Raw genomic sequence first — 20,887 nt, forward strand, 5'->3', positions numbered from 1 at the left:
AGCAAGTATGTGAAACATACAGTTCATTTAAGAAGAAGCATGTAAACAGAATTTTTATCAGGCCATCCCAGAGGAGATGTGATTGTTACCTGGACAAAAATGCTTTATCTCCCTTACTGAGATCTGCATGATAGACTGACTGGCAGAGCTATTAATTGATTCTTTGTATTTCTGATCTCACTAGGGCCAGCAAGCATTCCTAATGGTTTCTAATTCCTCATCATGACATCCATTATGTTCACCTCTGAGATGTCTAAATGAATTCCGTGTATAATGGCAATGTTATGTAAAATGCAACATGACAGGAATACTTAGAATTGTTCAAAGCTGTGCTGTGGAAACCAACCTTATTTGTGCTGGCCTTCCAATATGGGATTTGCATGTTTTGGTTTTCTACAGGCACATTGAGAAACTCGGCTATGTAAGGGTTTAGACATTGCAGGTGGGATAGTGTTATATCCCTTGTGGCTCCAAGAAAACCAAACACAAACTAAAATAATCTATACAGGAAGAACAGGCATGCTGACAGAGATTGTTTGACATTAGAAAGGCACAGCTACAGCTGCCTACTCTTTGTTAAAATGTCTACAGTAAATCTGGGCTAATGTTCACACACGAAACAAAGAACTACCACAGGACACTCAAATAGGAGAAATATATTCTGAAAGGTGTCAATTTGAGTAATTTAACTACAGCAAAGGAAAAACAAAACAGTATTAAGTTTTGTTTCGTCGGGCCAGGGTTTTATGAGCCTTTAAAAGAAAACTTAATACACACAAAGGATAGCTCAGCTATTACCTTTGGAGGCAAATAATGAGCAGGATGGCTTCTGCTGCAGTGTTGGAAACCAAACTGTTTAATAAAAGGAAAAACAATAAACAGAAAATCCGATCCAGGTACAGAGGTCTGCTCCTGGTAAAACACCTTCACAAAAGCCTCGCAGTTTTTTTGTCTTCTCTTTTTCTACCTGATGGCCCAGGCGGGATCTTTTGGCTCTCATCCAATTAGGTGACCCTAAGGTTTTAGTGAAGTCTCTGGGGTCCTATAAGGTGGCTTTTCACCTGATCGTTGGGAGAAACTTCTGGGCTTTCTTCCTTTTTTGGGGGACAAAGGCTAGTTTGTCCCTCTCTCATTGGGGGCATCCCCCTACACTCCTTCATCTCACCCTTTACTATACATTTAGAAAGAAAGAGGAGAAAGGAGTATAGATTAGAATGCCAATAATTTTTGCTGCCAATTCTCTATCTTAACTTTGGTGAAGTGTTTTTCCAGGTAGGCTTCAAATTTCTGGCTATATGTGTGACTTTTACATAGAGGTAGGTTTAACAACTTTTTTATCACAACAATAACTACAAAACTTTTTTAATGCAAAACTTTCTTGTAAACAATTTTAACTAATGCAAACTTAGAAAACAGTCTTTGCTTCTATCCGTGGCTCAGTTGTTTGTGCATTCTTCTTCTGGTGCCGTCTGCTGCTCTCGGATCGGCTGCACTTGTGGCTTGACATTCTTTGCAGGGATCCATCGAAGACCTGTGTTTGTAGAAATGCATGCAAACCCCCGGCCCCATGTTACAAGAGGATGGGGTCCTGAAATCTGTCCTGTCTCTGGATCCTTGATGAAGACTGGTGGTCTTTCCTTGAGCTTTGCCTGACTGGTATTGCTGAAATGCCTGAAAATTGGTGGTACCTGCTCCATAAAGGAATTGTTTAAGAAGTTAAAAACATATACAGCTTTATTCAGCCTCTCTATTGTAGAAAGCACTTCTGTCCCCCCTTTCTGTCTTTCTAGTATCATTTTCAATGACCTGTGTGCTCTTTCTACAATAGACTGGCCTGTGGAAGAATGTGGAATACCTGTGGTATGTTTGATACCCCAAGTTTTGAAAAACTCTTGCAATTTATTAGAAATGTAGGCTGGTCCGTTGTCAGTTTTGACTTCTTGAGGAATACCTAGGGATGCAAATGCTTGTAAGAAATGTTTAATCACATCTCTACTTTTTTCTCCTTGATGTGCAGAAGCAAAAATTGCTCCTGAGAAGGTATCTATTGATACATGTATATGTTTGAACCTTGCAAATGACTGATATTGAGTGATGTCCGTTTGCCATATCTGCAGGCTATTTAAGCCTCGAGGGTTAACTCCTGTTGCTATTGCTGGTATAGCTAATTTCTGGCAATCTGGACATGACTGAACAATTGCTTTTGCCTGATTCTGAGAGATGTTAAACATTCTTACTAAAGCAGGTGCATTTTGGTGATAGAAAGCATGGCTCATTCTTGCTTGTTCAATAACATTAGGAAGTGTGTGCTGGATTGGCATGGCTAACAAATCAGCCATGGCATTTCCCTCTGCTAAGAAACCTGGAAGAGAAGAATGTGAGCGAATGTGCATTACAAAGTAAGGTTCTTGTCGAATGGAAAGAAGTAAGATTAACTGTTTGAGCAAACTATATAACTGATCATTAGCAACTTCTTTTAGCAGAGATCCTTCTGCTCTTTCCACCACACCTGCAACGTAAATTGAATCTGTTACTAAATTAAAAGGAAATGTGAATTTTGAAAAGACCCGTACAACTGCTGCCAACTCTGTAATCTGTGCAGAACCATCTACTTCCTCAATATCTGATTCCCATTTTTTTTTGTCTCTGAATTTTGCCAAGCAATCACAGATTTTTTAGACTTCCCAGAACCGTCTGTAAAAAATGTGATTGCCTCAAGGGGTACATTACTTCTTAAAGGCTTATGAATTAATTTTAAAGATGAACTTAATAGCTCATGTTTGGGACAATTGACTGAAATTTTTCCTGCAAAATTTTCCAAAGCAAATTGCATAACTTCTGAATTTTGAATTAACCATTCTAAGTAGATGGTTGTGACAGGCAGAAAGATTTCTGCAAAATCTCTTCCTGCAAGGGAAAGCATTCGAGATCTAGCCTTGATAATCAATTGTGAAATAATTTCAGGGCAAGTTGTTATAGTTTTACCCAATTGACGCGATAGGAAAACCCACTCTAAGATTATCAGATGGTCCTTCTTCTCTAGATCCCACTGGAATATCAAACCATGAAGTTGTGGACTCTCCCCTAAAACTGCAAACAAAAAAGACAGGTTAGGATTATACCGATGAGCCTGACGTGACTGGATGGCTCTCATCACTTTCTCTAAAGCATTTTGAGCTTCTTTGTTGAATTCTCGCGGTGAGTTTAAGGCTGTGTCTCCTCTTAACAAATCTGCCAGAGGAGCCAAGTCCTGATTTGAAAGGCCTAGTAGTGGACGAAGCCAGTTCAGAGTGCCTACAAGCTGCTGCACTTCATTCAAGGTCTTTGGATTTGTCCTTAGCTGGAGTGGCTGCGGAGTTACCGTTTGTTCTGTCATCCTGTATCCTAAATATTTCCAGGGAGGAAGTGTCTGTATTTTTTCTTTTGCTACAGTGAGTCCTGCTTTCTCTACTGCTGAGATGACCTGATCTGTTGTCTCCTGCATTGATGCTTGGTCCTTTGCTGCTACTAAGATATCTTGTTAAAATCCAGTTTCTAACCTGAGATGCCATTGTGATAAAATGTCCCGTCCCCAAAGAACTATATCAGCTCCTACAATGAATGGTCTTGTGGTGGCAACACGACCTTCAGGCCCCTCAAATGTGACTGCGTGCGAGCTTCGAAAGCTCTCACAGTGACCACCAATACCTGCCAGCTGATCCAGCGTAGGCACGACGGTCCAGTCCTGTGGCCATTTCGATCTCGATATCAGAGTGACGTCTGCTCCGGTATCTATCAGGCCAGTGAGGGTGATGGCTTGCCCGAGGTGCTTCAGGACACAGGTGAGCTGAGGCCGCCCGCGGCTGATGTGCCTGGTCCAAGCGATGACAGCTGTGTTGTTCTGTGACTCTGGTAGGAGGAAAGCTTGCGCTATGGTTAACCCTTTGGGTAAAAAACATGGAGGGTCTAGACACAAAGCTAAGACTGTAATTTCCTGTGAACAGGTGACAGACAGCACAGTTGGAATGACATAAAACCCTTCTGCATGGGATCTGCTCACTCCCACTATTAAGAACTGACGTGGTTGTGGTTCAGGTCCCAGCTGTCCTGTAGACACTGTGTGAGCAACAGCATTGGTTAGCATCACTGGCTGGGCTGTAGACAGCTCCAGTCTGGTACCTGGGGACATTGTGGTCGGAAGTCCTGCAAGGATGTGTTGCAGTTCTGAACTTGGTGGCCTGTGGTGGTCTCTGGCCTCTGGTGCAGTGGTTTTTGTATCGTGGCACGCCACTGCTCCGTGCTGGACTGCACGTTTCCCGGCAGATGGCACGAAAAACCCTGTGCTGGGTAAAGGCTGTTAGTATTGTGACAGAAACCTCTGCATCCACTGTTTCTTGGCAATGGCCTTCTGCGGGTCCTAGGACATCCCCTTTTAAAATGACCTCTCTGACCACACGAATGGCACGAGTCCCTTGGAATTTGTTGGTTCTCAATTGCACCTTTGAATGCTATTAAAGCTTCTGCTAGGGTTTGTGTTTGCCTTTCTACTGCTTTTTCCTGCTGCTTTAGGGTGTTTTCTTGAGCTGTTGTGATGGCACTGGCCAATACTTCTGCCTGCATGGCTGCTGCATGCTCAGGGGTGCTCAGGCGGTTGCAAGCATCTACTAGCTGTGTCAGGGTGGGCTCAGGATCCTGTGGTAATGTACGTAATGCCTTTTTACAGGTTGGGTTTGCATTAGAAATTGCAAGCCGTTTTAATAACTCTTGTCTGGCTCGGTCTATTGGAATCTGCTTTTCTAATGCCATTTTTAAACGGTCCAAAAACTTAATATAAGGCTCATCTATGCCCTGTTTTATTTCTGTGAAATCTAGTTCTGGCTTGTTGCCATCAGGGACCTGTAACAAAGCTGTTTTTGCTGCTTCTTTGACATCCTGCAATACTTGTCTACTAAGAGTTCGGGCTTGTATTTGAGGATCTGTATGAGCTCCTTCACCTGAGAGCTGATCTATAGTCAAATTTGCAGTAGCTGGAGTTCCTGCATAACCTCTTAAAAGGTCGTTTAACAAACGTTTCCATGCTAGTTCCCACAGAGAAAATTCTGTTGGAGATAGCAGGGATGTGCAAAGCTGTTTTAGATCATGTGGAGTGAATATGTTTGCTGTGAAGGTGGCCTGTAATAGGCTTCTGAAATAGGCAGAATCTCTACCATACAGACGAGAGGCTTTGCAAATCTCTTTTAACTCAGCAAAGTTAATTTGTTGCCATGTTTCCCTGGGTCCCGGACCTGCAGTGTATTTCACAGGAAAAACCTTCAATTTCGATGCAATTTCCCACTCTCCTTCCTGAACTGCATCCTTTCTTATCCTCTGCCAGGTATCTGTGACTCCCTGTGTGTTAAACTCTTCCTTAGATTGTTTGAAATTACATTGTGGAGCATAGGAATAGTTTGTTTTTTGTTCCGGTAAGTTATCGGACATGGGCGCCGCCATTTTGGACAGGGTCAGTTCCGGCGCATCACTTCCGGTTCCCACGCTCGGCAGAGAGGGGGTGTGCTGTCCCGGGCTGTGGGCGGGGAGCAGGGGCAGGGACACCGACCGGGCACCGCCTACAAAAGGGGTGCGTCCCTGCTCCGATGGACAGGAGCTCAGGGAGCAGCCACCCAGGGACTCCTGGGAGTCCGACGAGGATGGCGAGCCACGCCCACGAAGGACAGAGCTGGGCTCGGGGCTATAATGGCGATTGCCACGTGCTCTATTGTTCTCAGACTGGATTCTATCGGCTCGGCTTTTTCCAGTTTTACTGTCAAAATTCACCGATTTTGAACGCCAAAGCAAGGTTTTGAGAGGAGATATAGAGGACTTTGCTCTGGTAGGGTTTTTGGAAGACGGGTTTTGCAGACAAGCCTGGCCAGGGCTGGTCTGCTCCCCCCTGTCTCGGGATGGGGTCGGTGAGGCAGGCGGGGGGGCAGCTGGCCTGGCTGCCTCCCGGCCTCTCCACCGGGGTTTCTCGGCTGGGATAAAGGAAGGTTTTTGGGTCCCCTCAGAACTTCGCTTTCTCCTGTCTTCTCTGTCCTGCCTGCATTCTGCTCTCTCCCTGGTCTTTGCTTGCTTTTCATTTTCCATTATTACAAATTTCAATACCGTCCTGAATATTGGACGCAGCTTTAAGTTGGACTTCTTGTTCTTTTCTGTGTTATATAATTTCAGTCCAACTGAATCCCAGAAGTCTGGATCGAGTTTCTGAGACATGTCTGAGTTTGGGAATTCTTTTAAGACCCATTTTACAAGCTTTTTAAGCTGTTTTTTGTCAAACTGAATATCTTGGATTTCCAACTTATAGTTAAAATACGAAAAAAATTCCTGCTCAGCTACTGACAACCGATTCCCCATGGTGAAACTCACCGAGTCTTCTGGTCGTCCTTCTTGGTATAGACTTTTTCCCGGGTCCTGGGTGCAACAGTTTCAGCTTAGCCGATTCACAGTATCCTCTGAGGGTGTGCCGTTTGCTCCCGTCCCGTCTGAATTATAGCCTCTTCTTCACCGGTATGAGGCTTCGATTTGGGATTCCCTCTAAACCCCAAATTTCTTCTTCTGAGTTTTCTTTTTTAACGCGACAAAAAACTCAGGTGCAGGCCTGCTTCCCCAAAAACGCAAATACCAAGGAAAATTGTCCTATTTTGATTGAGGTAATCAAAAATTCCTAGACCATCTTCCTCAATATGAGAAATTCTGTTCGGGCGCCACGTATTAAGTTTTGTTTCGTCGGGCCAGGGTTTTATGAGCCTTTAAAAGAAAACTTAATACACACAAAGGATAGCTCAGCTATTACCTTTGGAGGCAAATAATGAGCAGGATGGCTTCTGCTGCAGTGTTGGAAACCAAACTGTTTAATAAAAGGAAAAACAATAAACAGAAAATCCGATCCAGGTACAGAGGTCTGCTCCTGGTAAAACACCTTCACAAAAGCCTCGCAGTTTTTTTGTCTTCTCTTTTTCTACCTGATGGCCCAGGCGGGATCTTTTGGCTCTCATCCAATTAGGTGACCCTAAGGTTTTAGTGAAGTCTCTGGGGTCCTATAAGGTGGCTTTTCACCTGATCGTTGGGAGAAACTTCTGGGCTTTCTTCCTTTTTTGGGGGACAAAGGCTAGTTTGTCCCTCTCTCATTGGGGGCATCCCCCTACACTCCTTCAAAACAGTTCTCTAAAATCTGAGCCTTTCAATTATAGAAAACAACTGTGAGAAAATCTAGCCTTTCTTCAAAGCAGAAAAATAGAGCAATTGTATGATATAGGCAAGAAACTGTATTCCTAAGATACATTCTTTTCTTATATATTAAAGTGTCAATAGAAGAATCAAATCTATTCTTCCTTAACTTGAACTCTCAAGAGAGCAGGGTTGGACTAGATAATCTTTGAAGTCTTTTCTAGCCTAAATCATGATTCTGTGAATCAGTATTGTAGTTTCCAGCATGACCTGTGTTCATGGAAATGTGTACAGCTCATTGGTTCATGGGTGTTATTTTGCTCTGGTGTCAAACAGGAGCTCCCTCATGGGACTCACCCAACCCAGGAAGGTAGGAGAAAAACCACCCACCACCTGAGCAAATTGTAAAATCCAGAGAGCCTCTGCAGGTCATGTGTATGCAGGAAAATTGGCAACACACTGTTTCAGGACTTGTAGGACATGTAACTCAAGAGGTGTGCCAAATTGTGCTGAAAATAAATTTAATGTATTCTTCTCCACTGAGAGGAGGGAATCTAAATTTCCCTTGGGTTTACCAAATGGCTGAGAACAACTGTCTGGGCTGAAAAATGCAATGAGAAGAAAAATATGAACACACACAAAAAAAGGTACATCTGTGATGTACCTTTCTCCAACATATCTGAGAAAGAGACCCACAGCATTGCTCACACTCCATTCACAAATAGATTAACTACTGGAATATGACCATGGAGAAGCATTCATTTTTTTTGTTTTGCACTAATGTAAATATCTGCAAGCCCTATCATTTCTTTTTGTCAGTTAAACTGCTTTAATGAAGAATTGAGACAGAGACATTATATTAAACCTATGCTACTTTAAGAGCACCTAGATCATTTGTTCCTTCATATCATCACAAAAACAATAGATCCTTTCCTAAAACATATCAAAGCAGAAATATATGAAGAACACCTGGAGGCCACAACTGGGGAAATATAAGGTAACATCAGAAAGATTAAATGGTTTTTAATGCATTTTGGGTTTTATTATAAATTTTGGTATTTGGATCTCACTCTAGTCTTTCTCAGCAGAAGCTCTGAATCAAATCAAAGTGGAGACAGAATGAGTTGTAGACTGAATGCAATAAATGAACAGGAACAAATTTTCAGGTTCTTATGATACTTAGGCAGCACTCTAGGTGGAATTTTAAGAATAAAATACTCTTGCTACTAATAGTATTGTATAATTTCTTTCCATCCCCATTGGGTTACTGGGATGGGACCAAATATCAAAAGGATTTGAGGATCTGAGGATTTGAGGATCCTTCTGTGAAACTTGAAATTGATAAACTTACCAGGAAAAGGAGTAGATGCATTATCAAGGAACAGATGGACTGCTGCACAAACAGGAAAAGAAAAATCAACACACCGTCTGAAGGAAAGTCCAGGCTTACAGGCTGTTGGATTTTTGAAGGAAGGAAAAGCATATGGATATGAAATGTCTTGTTAATGCTAATCTTCATGGCTCCCAGAAAAGCTCTCACCATCGGCTCTAAAGGAAAATATACAATCATTAAATAGGAGAAAAGGCTTCTCCATAGATAAATAATTGTTCAAAAGAAAGGAAAGGTAAGAGAAAATGGAAAATTTTCATAGCGAAGGAAAAGTCCACAGGGTTCTTTTGCTTTCCAACATCTTCATAAGTGATCTGGGAAAAGGCCATGACAAAATTTGTTGAGGATACCAAATTATTAAGGATGGTCATACAGATTAAGATTGAGTGAACCAAATGAGACAGTAGCTAACAATAATGGCAGTTGAAATTCAAGAGAGTTAAATGCAAAGCCTTGCACAAAAATAATTCTAGCTTGATATATGAAATGCTCATTTCTAAGACACCTATTACTAATTGGGAATGAGAACTTGAAGGGATAGCAGTTCTTAACTGAATGCTTGCCAGTGTGTGGGAAAAAAACCCCAAACAAATAGAAAAGAGGGCATAACTGTATAAATCTGTAATACACACATCATTAGAAGTTATGTCAAGTTCTGATCATCTGTAGCCTGGAAAGAGTAACATGAAAGAGACAAAGATTCAGACAGAAGCAAAAAGGGATGTGAAAAGAATTTAATCACCTAGGACTGCTGAGTTTGAAAAATTAGAAACAATAGAACATGCAGTCAATAAAATCATGGGTGGCATTAATAGAATTCTGAAGAAAGTACTATATCTTCCTACATAAGAACTAGGAAAGTAGGTATGATGTGCAAAATGCAAAACAAAGAATCCTCTCCCCATTAAGATGTGGGACTTACTGAAACAGGATGATGGGAATGTTGAAAATTCAGATGCCTCCTACAGGTTACATTCTTGACAGGAAGAAATTCTCTTACCTTGTATGAGAAGAAATAGCCTCTGACACAGGTAGTCCTTCAGCCACAAACTTTCAGAGTTTGGGAAGAAATTCTGTACATAATGCAATTACTACACCCTTCAATTCACATATAATGGCCAATGTCAAATGTTATCTCATTGAACTGAAGTATTACACAGTATGACTATTCTTATGTCCTTGTCCTAAACATTTCTCAGGCAAATGAGAAAAATTAATCCAAGAAAAAGTAGCAAATTAACCAGACTCTACAGAACTGAACTGAAACTTCTAAGATAAATTAAAGAATATTTTAGTGCACAAGACATACTTCCCAACTCATTTATATTGGATGTTTAATGACACTTGTTTACTTCTTTGAATAATTCTTAGCTGTCTGCAGAAAGAAGTTGTATATGAAGGTGAAGATGCTAAGGAAGGTCAGATAATGATCACAAAGAAAAACAGTAAAGAAGATTTCCAGAACAAAGAACAGCTAGCTTATTCTGAGTCTAAAAGACCATGTGAAATGCAAAAATAATGATACAAATGCGCAGCTGACATACATAAGCAGAAAGGGTGAAGGAATTGTTAAAAATCCGTTTTTAATCGTTCTTCAGAATTTTGAATCTGACACTACTTACACAAGAAAGGACACACTAAACCTCTTACTGCTTTTACCCTTCTCTTAAAAGCTTCAAAAAGATGCCTACAAAATTATTTAGGTGAATTGTTTCAAGAGCTTTCAGAGAAATCAAATTAAAACTTCAAATTTTAATGTATCCACACTTCCAACATTTGAGAACAAGAAACAAGGAAATCTGGCTTAGCAAAGCCAGGCTTTATTCTTCCTTCCACCAACAATGTTCTTTTTTGTCAAGCACTTTTCAAAAATAGATTTCTGCAAGATTCTCTGCATAATCACATCACTGAAAATCCTGCTGGGCAGCTGTATAAGATAGTCACTTAAACTATTCTGCACAGGCACTGTGGGCCTTGTATATATGGTATTTTCTAGAGTAAATTCCTATAAAATAACTTTTACAGTCATTAGAGGTTTAATTGATGACAACAAAAGCATTTAGTTTCTCTTATGTGAATAATTATTGCATGTGTCATTGTAAAGATTAAAATCCTGTATGTCTCATTAAAGCTGAAAAGGCAGAATCAGAATAGACACACTGCAAGGAAGTGTAAAGCTTTGAATACAACTTTTTGTTTTATTTTTCAAAACACAATGTCCTTGAAGTAGGGAAAAAAAAAAAGGAGAAACTTCTTAATTGTTACCTTGGCAAGCTCCCTCTACAGAATCAAAAAGAGATAAACCTACAAGGAAGGAAGAAAATGGAAGACAATTGTCATAGCAACCAGTTAAGGACATATTTAATACAGGAAACAATCTGATTAATTCCTTTTTTAAGAACCACAGGACATACAGAACCACCCAATAAAGCAGCATGACATTTTTTAAAAGATAACATACTAAATCACACTTTAACATTTGTAGTTTAGTTGCAGAGCTGTTGATTTATTCACTGCATATACAGCCTATAGGGCCATAAACAAAAATAAAAATAGCCAGGTCTGTTTAAATTCCCTAGATCAAAATTAAGCCCAAATATTTTTGTCAGGTGAAAAAGAAAAGGTGATAACACTTTTTAAAATCAGGAGTAGATAATTTTGCACTGAAAAGAAGGGTATTCGAAGATAAAACTAGTCCAGGTGAAGAGGCTAAATATATAACCCCAATCCCTTCCCATTTTGTTGCATGCCAATATACTATGCAACAAAACTCAGGCCAGCTTGGACTAATACCTTCAATTCATAAAGCCACACTTCTGTTTTAATCTTGACACCAGCCATTCCCTTAGTTCCAGCCTCAGTTTTCCCACATGCATCAATCAAGCACTGCTACCTTTCGAGGTCTGAGATAAAACCCAGACCCCTGCTTACTTTCCCTTTGGGTATAGTCGTGCTACAAGTAGCACTTTATGGGCTGTGCTTCTGAAGGAGGGACTTTCAGCCACTACACATTGAAAGACTCATTAGCAGGTCTGGCTGGAGAACATTGCTGCTCATTAGTGAAGCTTTATTGCAAACAGAAGAGCAGGAGACAGCAAACATATAATAAACTTTTCCACCCTTCATAAAGAAAAAAAAAACATTTTTAGTATAGAAGAAGCCTGCTCTTCTGAGGGAAAGCTAAAAATCTTGCAAAAAGGGAACACTTTCTTCTTCTAGTAAAGAGTTTTGATATTTTCCCTAAGTTTTCAGCACAGGAGAAATTGCTCCAATAATAGATTGTTTGCTATTCCTCAAGTTTTGAAAAACAAACTGAATTTCCTACAAATCCTTTCCACTGTGTAGCTATTAATACTGAAAAAGTCAAGTAAAAATACTGCATGAGCTAAATAAAAAGGGTGTTTGTTACATAATTGAAGGTTGCAATTACTTTCTAGTAAGTTAAATGCTTCTATTTCAGATCCTTCAGGAAAAAGGTCTATTATTGCAACTATTAAACCCTGCATATTTCTGAAGCTTAAATTTTTACCCTTAGGACTTTCTTCTTCAGCTGCAAGAAATCAAAAATGCATAAACTTATTCCAGTAGAAAGGATGGGTTATAAATTTGATCTCGCTCATTCATTTGCTTTAAAATGCTTTAACAGATCCTAAATTTTAAACCTCAGTCTCCAATTCAACCCCAGGGCAGAGCCAGAGTGTTTACTGAAGCAGGAGCTTACATCCTCTCATCTTCCATTTCATATACAAACCTTTGATTTCCTCTTTCTCTCTCCCCACTTTTTCTATACTTGTATTCATCTTCCACATCTTTGTTCTTGATTGGTCCTGGAAGGGAAAGGAGTCACATTTTTGGAACTACCTAAGGTCAGTTTTGAGCTGAAACTTACCAAATAAAGTGCCAGCAAGCTACTAGTGAGAGCAGCAGCTGAAACATGCATTAAAAAATAGCAAAAGCTTTGTCTTCCATCCTTTCCTGACATGCTCCATTATGCTTCTCTGCAAATGGGCAAGATGCTGGCCTAAAAGTAGCAGGGCAGGCGTGGGAGGCTGGGAGAATCCATGGAAAAGTGCATGAGTGCATGTGTTGGGAGTGGAACAGCCATCTCAGTGGCAAAGAGAATCCTTAATATCGGGTTTTGTGCTGCTGAAATGGCTCCAGAGGTATTAAGAAGTATTTTTTCCCAGCCTTGTGACTGAAGAAGAAGCCGAGATGCGTCAGTTCTGCTTTTCAAGGTTGTTTATTTTTTCTTATCTATAACATTCTTTTTCTGACCTGTGGAGGTCGGTTCGTGGCACACTGACCACCCTTGGGGTGATATCAGCATTTTACACTAAGAACTAGGTGTACTTTATTTACAATAAATTTCCAGTACTTATCACCTATGTTACACAGTCTGTCTCTACTCTAAACCAATTCAAAAGTGCCACCATCACAGCAGAAGATGGAGGCTAAGAAGAAACAGGAGGAAGGACAGGACATGCCCAAATCCCTCCATCTTGCCCCTTGAACCCCCATTCTAAAACCCCAAAATTCTACTTTTTCACCATGTGACAAATTAACTATCATTCTACTTAAATTCTTGTGGTTTGTACATCTTCATACAAAGTTGGTAATCTTCTCCATGGGTTGAAATCAAAGGCACAGGTGTCTTTGACTCTGTGCCAAAGTCTCTGAGTCCCCTGCCAGGGTCTTGAGCCACCCAGGGCAGCCAGAGGAATGCCCTGGGTTCTGACACTTAAGAAACCACTGTGAATTTCACCAAAAATCCTAGCAACCTCACTAGAGAACACAGAGCAAAAAGGGAACAGGCTCTGGGCCTAGAGTTTGTCCATCACATGGTGTGTATATAAAGCCTTATAAAGGTTTATGGCTCACACTCTCAACTGTTGGATGCCTAAGACTTCGACTCCTTCTATTTTATATTCCTGACCAGCATAATTTTTTCTTAATGTGTTTAGCCTTTCATCTTGGAATAACTAATTCGTAAGTCAAATGCTCACTTATTGGATTTCAGTTTCATCATTTGTTGTTTCGTGCCTTCTGAGGATTTTGTTAAAGCTCTTGATAAAAAGTTCACGCTATTTTCCTTTTGATACTTGACTGCATTTAATAAGTTGCAACAAAGAATGTGTTGAAAGAACAGGCATCTTCAGCTATTGTTGCTTTGTGTTTTCCTTACCTTTCATGTAGGATAAAATGCTATTATTTATTTTCTGTATAAACACATTGATTTATGATGGATTTATGTTGTGCTTATACAAAATCAGGAATAGCTGAAAATACTAGGGGGATAATATGTTAAGCTTAGAAGAAAGGAATTAAATTGTGCAAGTGCCAAAATTGCAAATTATTACTGGGAAAAAAAGAAAAAATTTAAAAAACCAAAAGCAATAATATTTTTCTCCTTATTTCCCATAGTGGGAGCTGTGTATTATATATCAACATATACAGTTTAGATGAACCTCCAGCCTGGAAACCCACAGGAAATTGAACTTATTTTACAAAACCCTCAAAAGTTGGCAGTTTTCTTTTTCATTTTGTTATTTTTTTATCCTACAATACAGTAATTATTCCTCTTATCTGTAGTTAGCCTCAAATTTATTGTAAACAAAAGCATCAGCAGAAATCTGTAATCAGCTCCAGAAGAATCCACATGACTTTATCTTCTGAAACTATAAACAGAGGTTAATGAATGAACAGTCCTTGAACCCACATTGCATATTTGCAAATGAGGGAGATCTGCAAAAAGAACAGAAGGAAACAACTTCCAAAGAGACTCAGAGAATTCCTCTGCCAAGCCAACAATTCTCGTGACCAAAAGTTGCACAAAGTCCGACTGTAACGAACGTTGCCACTTTAAAGTGATCACTAATGACAAACTTCTTCCTGCAGAGATGTTTGTGGAGCCTTGGAACACTTCAGGCCCATGATTTCAGCAATTAAATAGGTTATGTATTTGTGCATCATCACAGCAATGATCACTTGTAAGAAGAAATCAGGGACCTAAGACACTATCCACTGGAAAACACAATTTTTTGACAAAGCATGACTAGCAAGATGACCAATGCAGAATTTTGCTTTTATAGCTAAGGACTAAGTTCTATGTATATGTCCTTTCCTTTAGTGAAATTATTTCAAATTTGTACTTAATTTTTAAATGGTTAGCCAGTTATACTTCTAGAAATAACAGAGATAAAGTAAAAGAATCAATACAAGGTATATCATGTATCCCCCTGAGATTTCTATGCATTCCAGTTAAATCTTGTTAATATTTTTTCACTGATAACATTATAATCCATTGAAAACAGATTTTTTTTTTTCTGCAAACTAACCTAATAATCACCAAAGCAGTGAAATTACAGTGTTCTACAGTTGGGAGAAATAACATTTGAAACAAAACAAATAATGGAAACTTTGTCACTATCTGTATGAGATAAGTCAGAATACATTATGTTTTCAAATAGGCAGTAAAAAACTTCATATTACCTAAAAGAACAAAATTACCAAGAAATTTGATTAAATCCTTATAAAATGATACATGAAAACTTTCTGGAAAGTGAACCCAAATGCACCATAAGGAGACAATCACAGTATTCACTTTAAAACCTCAAAAAACATATTAGAGACACAACCTATTTAACCTGTTGTGGACACAGTCCCTACAGAAATATAGCAACACATGATAAAACATGGAAAAATATAGAAAAAATGAACTGCCACTCAAAATACTGTACCAAAAGAATTTCAAAGCCAACTTATTTTTTCTGTGCCATATAACCTTGCTCAGAGCAGGGCTTACAAATGGAGGTGAAGAGAGAGAAGAATTCAGTATATTAGCATGAACAGTGGTACATGTAACCAAACAGAATGAAATTATTTTTGAAAAGTCAGCAGGAACAGAGCATTACCACAGTGGCTCCATGTACTGGATTAATAAAGACTGACCCCTTGTAGTGCAAGGATGGGGAGGCAACAAAGAAACTTGGGAGGTAACAGATTTAAAACAGTGAAAAGGACTAAGTGAAAAGGGAGATGGTGCTCATACAATGTGGGCGAGGGTTGCAGCATCTTTTTCAGGAGTGCTGTGGGTGCTTAAGGTTTCAGCTGAACTCAAGGGATAACTGAATAAATTATTAGAAGACACAGTAGTTGAGGTGTATTAAATATAGAAAAAAAAATCACTGGTTTTGGAAGTCTCAACCACAAACTGGAAAAATACCTTGCTGAAGTATCATCAAAAGAAACCTCTGGAGATTTTCTACCTGGGGACCAAATCAACCTGTTTCAAGAGGGGTGCAGAAGACATAGCTCCAAATCCAGTACAATACGACTTAAAATATTCTTGTGTTTGAATAATACTGTAAGCAAGTCCCATTTCATAAGCATATTTTGAAGTTTTAAAACAGAGAAGTGCACTGTCCCTTATTTCTTTTCAGTACAAATGAATGTGAAGTCACGTTTTCTGAAATAAATCAAAACCAAAAGAAAGAAAGCAACTTGTTTTGTTTGGAGGCTTCGGTTTCTTGGAAGCACTGGAGAGCTGAGACTAAGTCAGACAGCACAATTCATGGTTCATTATGTCTCCTCCATGCCACTGTGACAGCTCAGTCATATGTCTTTAAATCTGCAAGCAGGAAAAATAAGTAGTTTTGTGAGCAGTAAAATTTAAGAAGCTCACCTTCCTGTGTCTTCTTGTTTTATTTCTGAATCTTCCCAATCTGTCAGTTTTTTTTCTTTTCAGTGGGGCATTCACACTTCCAGTGTAGAATCTGGTGTCTGATAAGGCAGTTGAGCTGGTGTGACAGTCTTCATCAGAACATATGGGTTCAAAAATTTGTTTTGGAAAGATGCTCCAGAATTTAAGGTGAAGGAAGCAAACAGGTTTATAGAGGAAAAAATCTGAAATTCAGTCTATATCTCTATTGTGCTTTTTGTGGGTTTTTGTTTGTTTGTTGGTTGGTTTGTTTGGGGTTTTTTTATCCATGAGAGCTGGTAGAAGATTCTGGGTTTAATTGCCCAGGACTAGAAGCATGGTGTCATCTCCCAAAACAAAAAGCTATGGCAAAGTTGTCCATAGGTCAGTGAACAGGAAAAATCTGTGGGAAACAATGTCAAAGGCTTTACTACAGTCCAGGTAGACAGCATCCACAGCCTTTCCATCATCCACTAAGTAGGCCACCCTGTTGCAGAAGGAAATCAGATGAGAAAAGAGTTTTCATAGTTATATTTCTTAATATATTAATATTTACAGACATATGAATATTATAGAATGAAGTCACATGAGCCTTGCTAACCTACAGTAAGAATATATTCACACACATACCTTTAAATCAGGAGCTCCGGGACACTGGTCTGTTTATGGATTAAGCCCATTTTTACTAGGCTGTATGTCTTATTACTGGTATGTAATCTCCTGTCCCAGACTAAAAACCTAATCAATAGAAGCAGAAAAGTAAAGAATAAAATCTCTGTGTGTGAGAGTGTTTGAAAATCATTCTGTATTTAGGCATGTTGGGAGTATTGGGCACTGATTTAATTTCACAACACAAAACAGGCTGACAGCAGAGAACTCATTTATCCTTAACACTGAGCACAAAGTAAATATTCAGCCTTGTTGTTTGAATGTTCTGTCTGGACACACTGACTATAATGCTTTGACCAAGCTCAGCTACAGCTACCAACAAATCTTTGTGATTTAAATTCCTCAGTCATTTTTTTCTTTATATCTTCCCCCAATCCCCTTGGCATGGTTATGGGGGGGGTGTTCACCCCTCTGAACTGAGGGGGACGAGGCTGGGGATGGGATCAGCTCCTCTCCCAGTCTCAATCCTGCATGGTGGCAGTGCTGCAGAACAGTTTGTTCACATCGATGCCACCGAGAGCAGGTTTGGTTTGCAGAAGATTTAACAAGTTTTGTGGAAAGACCTGAACACCCTGGTGTGGTTTGAGCTACAAGAGACCCCTTCAAACCTCTGATGGACTCTGACACTTGGATGTTGGCACAACTCTAGGTGGGACCCCCTGTAGCACCCCCAGCTGGGCCTGGAATCTGCTGCTCCAGCAGGACTCCCCCCTCCCTCCCTCCCTCCCTCCCTCCCAGCCTCCTCCCACAGAGTAGTAATTAGTGCAAGTGCAGGATTGTATTAATTGCAGCAATTGTCATGTTTAGATTCATGGGTTAATTGGTAATATCTGGTGTAACGTTTTCCCCTCTGGATATTTCTGATCACAGTAATTAACCTCCCCTATCCTGGGGAACAGACGCTCATTGCTGCATTCTCCAGCAGCCCCCAGCGAGGGTCCTGGGGGTGGCCCTCTCCAGGGGTGCCATGGTGGGCTCTGTGCTGCAGGGTGAGGATGCCCTGTGGCATGTCCCATCCATAGATTTAGCTGACACTTTCTCAGGAAGCTCAGGAAAGCAGCAGCCATGCTCTCTTGCCTTTGATCCAGCAGCTGTAAAGTCACTGCCAGTGATGCACACTTTTAGGAAGAGGCTGGATTGTTATGGCCAGCTCTGCTTTCCTATTATTTCTGTCATGACAAATGGAAGTGGAGATGGGACCAGGAGTGCCTTCTGCTTCCCCTCCTGCAGTATTGATGGTAAATGATGATGGATGTCCCTCTCTGGCTGTAGCTGGGATTGGAAAGCAGGAGATGGGGAAAACAATCAGGTTTCTAAAGGTCAGCTCAGCGTTCCAGCATGGCTTGCTGTCTACCCTGTGATGGGATCTGTAAAGGCAGGTTTGCTCTTCCCACATTTCCAAACCTATTCTGTCTTCCCAGTGTGGAACACTGGGAACAGCACATGCTCAGTGGCTGGAGAGCCAACTCTTCAGTCAGTAGGTTTACCAGGGTGATCATTCTATACTGCTGACAAGGATTTGGATTTTATTAAATTTCCTCTCACTGGGCACAACACAGGAACTGTAACTATGGCAGGAGAATGGATAAGCCAGGACTCTGTGGCTGACAGCCCCGGGAGTAAAACCATCCTTTGGCATTCCTTGTGTTTCTAACCTCAGCCTGGGTGAGAGCCTGGGGTTTTCAAAGGTGTTGAACAGAGACCACTACAGGGATTTATTGCTTTTCAGTTCCAACAGAATGGAGGAAACTCTTCTGAAAGCCCCAGTTCAATCTGAGAAAAGCACAACTTGCTTCACTTTCTAATTGTGGCTTTATCCATTTTCTGTTATAAATCTGACAAATCAGAAGAGCAGCTGCAATGATATGAGCCAGGTATGCATCAGTGAGGGTTCACAAAATTCTAGAAAATTCCACCAAAATAGCCCAAAATTCCATCAGAATGGTCCCAAAATCCCATCAAAATAGCCAAGAATCAGCACAAATGCCACCAAATCCATGCAAATCCACACCAAAATGTCCTAAAAAAAATTTCCCAAATTCCCCAATATTCCATTAAACATAAGGAAACTCCACCAAAATACCCTAAATTTTGACCAAAATGCCCCCACATTGACAAAAAAACCATAAACAACCAAAATGTCCCAACATCTATGTGAATTCACATAAACTCCCACAAAGATATCCCAAGAATCCCATGAAATTCCTCCAAATTCCACTCAAAATCCCATCAAATTCCCATCAAAATGCCCCTAAATCACCCCAAATATACACAAAGTACTTGAAGAATCACACAAATTCCCCCAAAACTATCTTAAATATCCCCAAATTCACACAAAAATACCCAATTCGCTCCCAAAATCCTACAAAATCCTGAATTCCCTCAAAATCCACTCAAAATACCAAAAAATCCACATAAAATCAACAAAAGTAATGCAAAATTTAGCCAGGTCCACCAAAAATATCACAAAATTCATTCAAAATAAGTGAAAATTCCCAAAAATTCTCCCCAGGTTCACCTAGGATGCCATCAAAATTATAAAAAATCTACTCATAATTCCCCTAAAGCACGAAAATTTCAACCAGCCTCCCAAATGCCCCCCAAATATCCCAAAATCCCATGAAAAGCCACCCAAACACCCTACAGTCACTAAAATTTGCCCCAGTTGCCTCAATTTCACCCTTTTTTCCCCCCCACCCCCCAATTTGGGCTCTAAAAATCAGGATTTCAGTCTTTAAACTGATTGTATCCAGTTTGAACCAGATGAACCAAATTCAGATTGAACTGGTTGGAACTGGTTTGATTGGTTTAATCTGGTTTGATTGTGATTGGATTCAGTCTTAACCACTTTGGAACTGGTTGGATCAAATTCGAACCTGTTGGATCAGGTTGATCCAACAGGTTTGAATTGGTGGGATCTGGTTATATCCTGTCCGATCCAGTTTGAAAAAAACAGTTTCAACTCATTTTATCTGGTTTGAGCCAGTGAGATCTGATTAGAACTGGTTGGAATCAGTTGGAATGGGAAATAAAAAGTGAATGTGACTGGAGCAAACAAAAAATATTCTTAATAAGATTAAGCCATAAAGGCATTTAAGTGATGGATTTTCTCTATGTGTTTACCATCTAACCAAACAGGCTGCTCATTAAAAAAATGCGTGTCCCAGGAGTCCAGGACTCCATCTGAAATGCCAACAAACACACCTTGCCACAAATGCTGACTGACAAATAAAAAAAGAAATTAGCCATCTAAATAGCATTTAATGAGGTTTAAATGACAAAAGAGAAATAAAGTAGTAGTGGGAGAAGGTCAGGAAAAAAAGTCAGGTAAATCTCCATCTGGCTTTAGTACACAAAAGAAAAATTACAGGTAAACAGATATTAAACAATGAAGATGAGGGTATAACTGAGTTGGAGGACAGAAGCTGGTTGGACAATGGGAAACCTCTGAGCTCTTTGTGTCCAGTGTAAATGAAACCGAAAAATGAAATACCATTGTAAGATGGAAAAGCAGATACTAAAGAAACAGAACTATAATCAAGCTCTCTAGGATTTGGTTTTAATTGGTTAGCAAGAGCTAACATTGGATTTTTGCTGGGTTTGACTACTTCTGAGGATACCCTTTTCATTTTTATAATTTCTGAACTGTACAGCACCAAGTGTCGACTTCCAGAGAGAAAGTTCTGAGTCTACAAAGCTGTCCAAGGAAAGAAAGGCTAAAATCACCCAGAAATTATAGTTACTAATAAGCATCAGCCATCAAACCTTGGTTTTACACATATTTTTAAAGAAAAAAATAAAAATTTTAATCCTGAATAGTTTAATTATAACACAAATGTCAAAGCTTATATGCACTAGAAACTAAAATGTGGAAGCAACAGAAATAGGGCAAGTAGTACAGACTGACTAATTAATGCTAGGTACAATTATCAAGTGCAGTTATTTCAGGA

General features: G+C 39.8%; 1 protein-coding gene and 1 long non-coding RNA gene across 5 annotated transcripts in view; both read right to left on the bottom strand.

Annotated features, from left to right (window-relative positions):
• LOC135294965 (uncharacterized) overlaps window positions 1-20,887 on the bottom strand; it is a 47,945-nt gene that overhangs the window by 10,466 nt on the left and 16,592 nt on the right. Inside the window, exons 2-6 of one of the 3 annotated variants that reach the window (XR_010356979.1) lie at window positions 15,795-16,755; window positions 12,324-12,399; window positions 10,838-10,876; window positions 9,495-9,572; window positions 8,534-8,575 (exon numbers count right to left, since the gene is read on the bottom strand). This is a non-coding gene — a long non-coding RNA (uncharacterized LOC135294965). Of the gene's footprint in view, window positions 1-8,533; window positions 8,576-9,494; window positions 9,573-10,837; window positions 10,877-12,323; window positions 12,400-14,860; window positions 16,756-20,887 lie in introns of those variants that run through there. The other 2 variants (XR_010356980.1, XR_010356978.1) reach the window with 2 other exon arrangements.
• On the bottom strand, window positions 834-7,163 carry LOC135294964 (uncharacterized). 2 transcript variants are annotated; one of them, XR_010356977.1, is made up of 2 exons: window positions 6,382-7,163; window positions 834-3,888 (listed from the first exon to the last, which is right to left on the bottom strand). XR_010356977.1 is itself a non-coding variant. In XM_064410934.1 (2 exons), the coding sequence occupies exons 1-2, from the start codon at window positions 6,367-6,369 to the stop codon at window positions 3,811-3,813; spliced, it is 2,289 nt and encodes a 762-aa protein (XP_064267004.1). In that variant the 5' UTR covers window positions 6,370-7,163; the 3' UTR covers window positions 834-3,810. The 2 variants fall into 2 exon arrangements, 1 of the variants encoding a protein (XP_064267004.1); XM_064410934.1 differs by having other exon boundaries at window positions 4,159-7,163.

The sequence above is a fragment of the Passer domesticus genome, chromosome 2 (genome assembly GCF_036417665.1).
Source record: "Passer domesticus isolate bPasDom1 chromosome 2, bPasDom1.hap1, whole genome shotgun sequence".
NCBI classification, from domain to species: Eukaryota; Metazoa; Chordata; class Aves; order Passeriformes; family Passeridae; genus Passer; species Passer domesticus.